The sequence below is a fragment of the Seriola lalandi genome, unplaced genomic scaffold (genome assembly GCF_002814215.2).
Source record: "Seriola lalandi dorsalis isolate HSWRI2012SDOR001 ecotype SW California unplaced genomic scaffold, Sedor1 jcf7180002053014, whole genome shotgun sequence".
In the NCBI taxonomy this organism is placed as follows: Eukaryota; Metazoa; Chordata; class Actinopteri; order Carangiformes; family Carangidae; genus Seriola; species Seriola lalandi.
Genome location: NW_019523567.1, coordinates 15,135 through 24,371, shown reverse-complemented (window position 1 = coordinate 24,371; position 9,237 = coordinate 15,135). Strand labels below are relative to the sequence as shown.

Here is a 9,237-nt window from a genome sequence, read left to right as displayed (position 1 = left end):
TTAGTGGACTGTGCTAGTATTTTATGAAAGTGGAGTAGTTTTCTATATAAAATCAAAAGTCTATTTCAGCATTTCAATATATGTATATATTATGTACTGACATACAAGTTATTTTATCAATAACAATCAATTCAATTTATCAATGAGCATGACCAGCAGGGGGCATCCCATCCTCCTCTGTGTACAGTTTATGGAAAGTAAATGCAAACATAAAAAGGAATTACATACATTGTATTTCACTGACTTTCTTTGTTTGACTTGTTTTTATTTATGTTGATAACTTTCTGTATATCCTTTGCATAAGTCTCTTTTTACTTGAATGATTTCCAGAGTCCTTTTGATTTCAGTTCTTTATTGATCTATGGCCTCAGTTTTAAAGTTTTAAATACACGTATTTTCTGCATCCGAACATCCAGAGGTGTTTCACTTCATCCTCCTTTGACAGACTAAATGGCTGACGCACCACCTGGAACATAAAGTCATTAACCAAACATTGTGTAAACACTTGTAACACAATGAGGAATATACAAAACACAGTAATAATAATAATAATAATAATAATAATAATAATAATAATATCATCCAACAGAACCAGATGCTGATTGGAACATTAACAGCCTGATACATGCAGCATTGTGTTTACTTCATTTTATGAAGTTGTTCTAACTTAAAAATGGCAACTAAAGGTAACTTAATCTTTTTAAGTGTAATAAAAAAATCCGTCTTTTACTGCATTATCTCTGATTGATGATCAGTGGCAGGAGACGTATATGTAAATGATCTATTTATTATTTACATTATTTAGAGTTGTAGAGGGTTGTGGACTTTTTCAGCCCTGAGTCATTTCTGCAGGTTCATCCACTACGAAGAAAAGAGCAGCTGATGCCAGATGCCGGAAATTACACCCTATTGAGGATCCTGAACCCCTCAGGTTGGGAACCACTGTATGAAATTATTACACAGGTTTTACATCATGTAGCCCAAATAACATTTAATAGAAATAACACAAGTTAAAAATGTGGACTCACTTAGGAACAAGCAAACTGTATATTTGGCATTTACACTTCAGGAAAACTGAACTCGAGCTTTAACATGTTGTTCATGTCCTGCCATCGATATGAAACGCTCACTACGATCAGTTGTATGTTTCTAGGATATTTTTGTTCTCATATCAACTGACAAGTGTTCAGTGCCACAGAAATACATTAACTGCATGAAACCACAATAAAACAGCTTAGCAACCAACCTTCTCAGAAACCAAGAGGGGAAAGGCAAAGCAAAGGCAAAGTGCATCTGTAAGCTGAAATAAAAATGTCAACAGCTTTCACATAAACTGTCGGTGACGGCTGAAATTAAATGAGCAGGAGTTGGGACGAGAGTGCAACTGCATAGGGAGAAAATGTTCTCCTCTGAAACGCAATGACATCAATTATTCAAGTGTTTCGCCTCCTGAATAAACAATACAAGTTCTGGTAAAAAAACATGAGGCTGAAATGAGTAGAAAAACAACAGCGGAGCGGCGGGGTTTCTTGGGAGACTTGAGCTCGAGCTCTTGATTCGTTCAGAAACCAACCAGTACAACCAGTACAACCAGTACAACCAGTACAACCAGTTCAGATTAACACCTGCAGTTCCCAGGAGGCTTTCTGTGTCAGGTAGTTTGTGGTAATCTGATTAAACACATCTTTGTTTAGGAATGTGCAGCACAATATAAATTAAAATAATAAACACAGGCGTTCACGACAAGTCAAGGCAGCTACATGAAGCCGGGTGGACACTGTGCAATTTAAAGCTCCTCCAGTGTAAAGGTCTGTGTCCATGTGTAGTGTGATTATAGATTATAGATCAGCTCTAGCTTCTATATTAATACTGTGAAAGTATCAAAGCCTCAGTCCACAGAGAAATGCACACAGCCTGTATTCAGAAACTGAGCCTTAAAACCAGCCGTCAGGACTTCTGGAACTTTGTGATGTCACAACAAAGCAGTCACCAAGCCCCGCCCACCTGGACCCACCATCCAAACCTTGGTTTCTCTGAGTGTTTTTACCTGAAATCTGCTATATTCTTATTGGATCACTCAGAAAACAGTCAGCCAATCAGAAAAGAGGCTCCTCTCTGGTTGACTTTTAAAAGAAACCAAACAAAGTGCATTTCCATCCATTTGTTTACAAATTTACAAGAGCGGGAACACGGGACGTTTAAAAAATGAATCAATAAAAGGTTTTAACATTTGGCAGAAGTGGAAAAGTTACTGGATTTGGTTTGAATTTGTTCATTTGGATCAACATTTGACTCTTGTTTGCATCTCGCCATCATCAGATCCATGTTACGTTTTGCATTTTTCTGTCTGTGTTTTCTGCAGGAAGAGAAGCTGTTTGTTGTGGTTGCGCAGAAAGGGAGATTAAAACACCACACAAGATCATCACACAGTGTCTGCCCAGCTTTATCTGACCTCAGTTCAGTTTCCTGAACAAATCTGCAATTAATCAAATAACCAAAACATATTGACGAGCAATGAGTCTGGGACTCTGCCTGGGATTTGATAATCCAGTTTAATCCATCCACTCTGTCTAATCCAGGCTCATTGTCTCTGTTTGCATGCACCTGACCTGGCTCACATGTGATGACACCGATAACAATAACCATGTTTCACATCAGCGGTCGCCTTCTGTGAGAAAAAGAAACAACAAAAAACGATGCGTTCGAGCCATGCGGTTAATCTCTGTGTTAATCAGAGATGTAGTTAGATTGTTTTTTCTCCTGTTGCTACACTAGTTTGGAGAAAAGGTTTTACAGCTGGTTCACATGCGTCAGTAACAGCAGAGTAAAAGTCAGAGTGCCCCGAGGTCGCTCTCTACTGTGACAACACTGGCAACACAACAGGCAGGAGCTTTACTTCCTCAAACATTACACGTCACAGTTGGAGAATTTAAACAGAGGAGAAGGAATCCTTGTGGGAGCTGTGATCATTTCCTTCTATCTTTCATTTAGACATTTTAACTTTTAAAGATATCAGCTCCTCTCCTCCACTAACTCCGGCTGTAAGAATAAAACTGCTCTGCCAGAGAGAATGAGTTTAAACCAGCCAGTGAAATGATGGAAGCTACAGAAGCCGAGGAAGGTCACACTCACAAATGTTTTTATTTATCTAAAGATAACAAAGCTTGTTATCTCGATATAACGAGATAAAAAAATATTTGCGCGTGCGGCCTCCCTCTGCTTAGTTAGCATCAGCCGCGTCCTGGACGTTACTTAATGACATAAAAACCTTCTCAACATCCCACTGATTGGTGGAAGTTTTTTTCCCCACCGTGGGAACATCATGACGTCGTGTGACGTCTGAGACATCGACAGGAATTTCATTTATGCTAACGACTCATATTGAGAAACTTTTGCAAGATCTGTTTTGTGTTCTAAGAAGATATTTTTTACATTATTGGAAACCAAATGATTCAGTTTTAACAAGAAATATTTCACGTTAACTTGTTTCTCACAAAACTTTCTTGCTATTTAACAAATGTAATGTATCTCACAAAAAAAAAACTGTATCTCTGTTGTATCTGAAAAATCAAATAAAAAAGCTACAAACATGTCGTCCATTTTTTCTGAACAGATCTGCGTCTCATGAAGGTTTGTAGAATTAAAACTCTGATCTGCTTCGTGCCGAGTCACAGAATCACACTACAGAGCGTCCTCCGGGGCATCACTGTGATAATATATACACACTGTGCTAGGGCTATAAAAAGAGCAGTGGGAGCAGGTCGTCACAGGGTCGACAGAGCGAGTACAAAATGTGTTTGAGTCTGTTGAAGGGAAAGTCTAATGGGTCACTGGTGACAGAAGGTGGGAGGTCGGGAGTCGAGTCGTCTGCAGGCAGTATTTTCTTCAATGAACAGGTGTGTGTGTGTGTGTGTGTGTGTGTGTGTGTGTGTGTGTGTGTGTGTGGTCTTTACACCTGCCCTCCGCACGTTTCTTAAAGGAGCAGTGTCCTCCTGTTGTGTTTTCCAGTCAGGTGAGATGATGGACCAGGATTTCAGCTTCACAGACACAGGTGGGAATTTCCAGACCATCATCATCATCATCATCATCATCATCATCACTTTCCACCACAGGAACTTTACAACACATAACCTGTAACTTTATAAAACAAAAGAATATTTTATGTTTTGTATGTTAGCAGTTAGCTAGCGAGCGCTACGAGCAGTTTTTCTTACTGTAAAACATATTTGGCAGAAAATGACTCATTCACACTGTGAGGCTTAAAGTGATGCTTAAAATGAAAACACTGTAGTTGTTCCTGCCTCAGATTTATCGATCATCACACCAGGTCTATTAAACTGAACAGTAAACAGAAGCAGAAGCTGTCGTTAAGTTCTGTGACTCTTGTAACCACCTGGTTTAAAAGCACATTTCCATAGTTTCACTATTTTATCTTCTATAATAGTTTGAGTTCACTTCCATTTTCAGGATGTTTATTCTGTGTCTGGTGCGGTCGTGGACACCAGGGGTTAAACTCAGCGTCTCACCTTAAACCTAAAAATCAAACCTGTTGCTACATTTTAATTTTCAGTTCAAGTCGCTTTGTGTTTGTGTCTTTTTGACTTTGTTTCATGGAGTAAAGGGCGACTTCACCCAAATTACCAATAAATAAATAAACAAACACATAAATAAATAAATACATCAAATAAAAATAAAATGTTCAATCTTTTCTTTCAGGGTTTCTGGTCGTTTAGAAAAGTTGGATTTAGTTTGAGATCTGAAAGTTCATCAGTATAATGAAGGTGAACTGAATTTATTTTGTCGTACAGCATCAAACCTCCTCACACATCACAGTTTAAACCCTGGTGGACACGACACAGGAAGAGGGATTTTCAGGCCCTGAAAACAGGGAAGTGAAGAATCCCCCACATGGGCCAAGAAAAGCAGCTGCAGATTCTGTGTTTTTCACACGGTGTGAGTCTTTATGAACTAAATCTGATTGGTCCTCAGCGTGATCACATGTTCACAGGGAGGAAGCAGCGTCGGCAGTGAAAAACCCAAACTTCACCTCCTGCCTGAACAACAGAGCTCAGTGTGAAGCTGCTGTCATCCAAACATCCAACAAAGGAAGAGCAGCTTTTCAAAGTAAAAGTCAAACATGGAGGTGAAGGTGTGAGGGCAGGATTGCTCATCTCACTGGTTCAGACTCTGTCTTTGTCTTAGTTTAGGCTTCATGGATGAAAATGATCAGTGGAATATGAATGTGTGAACAGCAGGCACATCTATCAGTTGATTGGACTCCAGTGTGTATATGTGTGTGTGTGTGTGTGTGTGTGTGTGTGTGTGTGTTCAGTGTTTACAGTGTGTGGTAACAACATGTAATATTTATAGTGAGTGGCACAGCGTTCATTTTGTTCGGCAGTGAGAATGTTTTCATGCGTCTGTCCTCGTCGTCTTCTTCATGCAGGGTTCTGCTTTGCATCGTGTGTGTGTGTGTGTGTGTGTGTGTGTGTGTGTGTGTGTGTGTGTGTGTGTGTGTGAGAGAGAGCTTCACCGCTCCTCTCAGTCAGTGGCCCGGTGAACCTCCGGCAGCCTGGGTGCAGTTCACCTTGCTGAACCCAGGCAGTGTGATGCGTCCGTGGGTGAAGATGTCTCGGTCGGAGCCCTGGTTCATGCGTTTGACCAGGTTCTTCTCATACAGGAGGGGGTGGTAGGCGCCGAGCGTGCAGGCGGCGTCGTAAAAACGCTGGTAGTAATGGCAGAGCTCCGTCTTCCTCCGCGACGGCAGGAACTCGTAAACGTGCACCACCTCGCACAGAGACATCATGAGGACGGTGCCTGCGAAGGACACAAAAGGAGAAGAGGTGTGATGTCACAGGAGTCACTGACTTTAGTAAACTGAGGTCAAATTAATGACTTCATTCTAAGTGACTGAGTATACATTCTTTAAAGCTCCAGAAAGTGATCAAAGTGATTTGTTTGTAGAATGAATCCCATCATGCAGCTGTGACAATAAATAAAAAACTAAATAATAAGTTTAACTCATAACAGATGCAGCTTTAACCAGAAGACTATCTACTGGTGTGCACCGGATACATCATGAGTTATCAGAGTAAACAGGAAGTGGTGACGGAGCCCATGTTTCACGTACCGAGGAAGCCAGATGACGGCGGGTTCCTCTGGATGGGTTCGGCCATGTTGTCTTGTATTCTTTGCCAGACCTGCCACTCGAAGCGAGGATGCAGGATGTAGAAGGGCTGCAGAGGGTGAAGCCTCCGGTATCTCTGGTACTGGATGAAGATGGGGTAGTCTGTCCTGTTGTACCACTGTGGGGTGGGGGGGGGGAATCGTTTGGAAATCAATCAATACACATTAAATGTCCAGCACAGAATTCAAAGGGATTGGTTGAATTTGCGTTAATTATTGGGATCGCGACATCAGGACTTTCTGGAGGGACCGACTAGTTTCATCTTTATTTACTTCAACTCCAGAACGTCACAGACTTTTATTAGAGGCAGGTCTTCATGTCTAACTCGCTCTGTTTGTTATGTAGAGTTGATCATACTCGTTAGTACAAAGCCTCGTTAGCGATGACTTCTCTCTCTCACTCCCTCTCTCCTGCTCGCTCTGCTTGGAGGTGAGGCTCAGTGTATTGGAAGCGCTCTTCCTCTTCCCTGCAGTTCCCGAACAGCCGGGATACCAGAGCGGCTCGGTAGACCGAGGTTCAGCACTCGGCTGAGAAGTGGTGGAAATATGATCACTCAGTCGGTCAGTCAGTGCTGCTGCGGTTAGTTTGTAGCGCTGGTTCATCAACGACGTTCATTAATCGTTATAAAACAACCCATCGTGACCCTGTAGCTTGTTTCCTGTGTGTGCAGTATGTGAACATCACCTGAGTGAGATCAGCTGAAAAGGGGGCGGGGTCCCAGGCCACCAGAACACCTGAGCTGTACAGAGAACTGGACAGGAAACGATGGTCATCAGATGCCATCACCTGTAGACACATAAACATTCACTTGAAAACCGAATTCATTATATTTACAGTTTCTATATGATCCATCGAGAGGCAGTTCTTAAACTGTGACAGTGTTCAGATGTTAAAATCTCATGTGGCAGTTGATGAAGTCGTGGGAGCGGCTGTTGCACACACAGTCATATCTGGATTGCCACACTTGGCCCAACGTTGTGCCAGCACAAACAGTTTCCTCAAACCCCTGATGTGTTCAGTGAGATCAAAGTGACAAAACGCCTTTCAGGTAACGGACGAAACAATATGAACATAAATCCACAGCTGACTGGTTTGAATACTGGAGATGATTCAAGAAGTGTTCAAGTCCTGCTGCCAAATTTTTCTGTTGTAGTGAGTTTTCACTGTAAAACTTTACATGTGAAAACAGCACCCACAAGCAACACAAACACCCACAAACAGCTCATCTCCACTGCTGCTACGCTCACCTGTCAAACTCCCCCGGCCCAGCTGAGATCGACCTCTCCAGCCTCGCTGCCACCCACAGATTACAGTTTAAAACAAGAGCCCTTCATTCCTGCTCTGTGCGCCGCTCTTCTATCACAGTTAGAGTTATACATGTACACATGAGCGCTTCATTCTTTTTTTTTTTAATCACGTGCACACATGAGGACAAAAATAGTTAACACCCAATGGTTACCATAGCAACAGGTCAGCTGCGTCCTCCCAGGACTGTCAGCATGAGTTCATATGTGCGGATTAAAATACCCACCGCACAAATATAGTATCACATATAAAGAATGTGTTCATGTCCTCGTGTTTACAGGACTGTGGTTAATGTTTTTTCCTTCATATTGATATCGATTCATCTACTGATTAATCTATCAATGCATCAGTTAAAGGTTTTGTTTTACAGACAATTTGGTCCTGAAGTTTTTTGGGAAATGTTTCCAGCTGAAAACTGTTACCAGCACATGATCCACCCTAAAACCACAGGCTGTGGTACATTTCTGTTTGTGTGCAGATTAAACTGACTGGTTTGTATCTATGAGGGACAGACAGAGCCGATGCCAGTTTCTATGCGACGCTAACCCTCCGCTTTAAAACACATTCCACAAAGTAGTTTTGCTTTTATGACTTTATCTTTTGGAAAGCACCCAACAGACAAAAGGCTAAACTGTTTCTTTAACTGACATGATGATTAATAGTTTCTGTTCCACGGCACTTTTTTTACACACTTTACTGTGTTGTAGATTTAATTTCAAATGGATAGAATCACTTGTTTGTCAATCTACGCTCAATAATCCATGATGACCAGGTTAAAAACTATTTTTAGAAATTTTTGCAAATTTATCAAGAATCACATCTCATTTACAAAAGTCTTCAGACCCTTAGTTCAGCTCTTCAGTTACAGGCTCCAGTCTTTGGATTTGTTCAGTTTATCTTATTCTTCCTCACAGGCTCCGTCAGATCAGACAGGAATCCAGGTGGTTCCAGGTATAAATTGTTATGATGATGATGATATGCTTCAAAATGATGGTGAAAGTACAATCTTGCGTCGTTTTAACTGATGTATGATTATTTTTTACTTTTACTTAATGAGAACCTGTTCATCAGAGACGCAGCTCCAGTATCTTTATTTGTTTTTGTTTTTTTTCCATCTGAACATTTGATGCAAATGTCAGTGAGGGTTCGAGGGTTAATGACACTCACTCACTCACTCACTCACTCACTCACTCACTCACTCACAGCTGCTGTGGCTTTATTTAGTGTTCACCTGTGAGTTGATGAGGCGAATGGTTGTTTTGGAGCCGACGTCCTTCTCGTAGCCAGTGGTGGGCGCAGCGTTGAAGCGCAGCACAGCGTCATGAGAGTCTGTAATTTCACATAAGCACATAGACACTTTTAGAGGAAGTGAAGCCTGAGCTGCTGATGTGACACATTTTGTGTTTCTGCATCTGTAATTAACACGTCAAAAAAACGAACACACAGTACATGTGAAAATGAAAAGGCCCAGATGTTTCCTCAAAGATTTAAATATCCTTCTTAAGAATAAAGAGTCACAGAAGACTGGGTGCAGCGGCAGCAGAGACACAGCGTGAAATTAGGACTCACTGAATGGAAAAGGTCAGCTGTGACAAACTGAGCTGCAGGTGTTCATTTTTTAATTTTGGACATCTTGGCAACCAAGAGGTAACAAACCAAAATCCCTGTGGCTCCCGAGCAACAGAGCAGCAGCAGTGGATCGACTCCACGGTCCAGCTTTAACTATCTCACAAAAAAAAAAAAAA

The 9,237-nt window shown here is 41.4% G+C and overlaps 1 protein-coding gene across 3 annotated transcripts in view; it reads right to left on the bottom strand.

Moving 5' to 3' along the window:
* Positions 1-335: 335 nt before the first annotated feature.
* st6gal1 (ST6 beta-galactosamide alpha-2,6-sialyltranferase 1) overlaps positions 336-9,237 on the bottom strand; it is a 21,429-nt gene continuing 12,527 nt past the window's right edge. For all 3 annotated transcript variants that reach the window (XM_023400831.2, XM_023400832.2, XM_087172488.1), the window contains 4 exons: positions 8,724-8,821; positions 6,872-6,973; positions 6,131-6,305; positions 336-5,817 (listed from right to left, as the gene is read on the bottom strand). In XM_023400831.2, the coding sequence (XP_023256599.1) occupies positions 5,546-5,817; positions 6,131-6,305; positions 6,872-6,973; positions 8,724-8,821 (647 nt within the window). In that variant the 3' untranslated portion in view covers positions 336-5,545. The remainder of the gene's footprint in view (positions 5,818-6,130; positions 6,306-6,871; positions 6,974-8,723; positions 8,822-9,237) is intronic.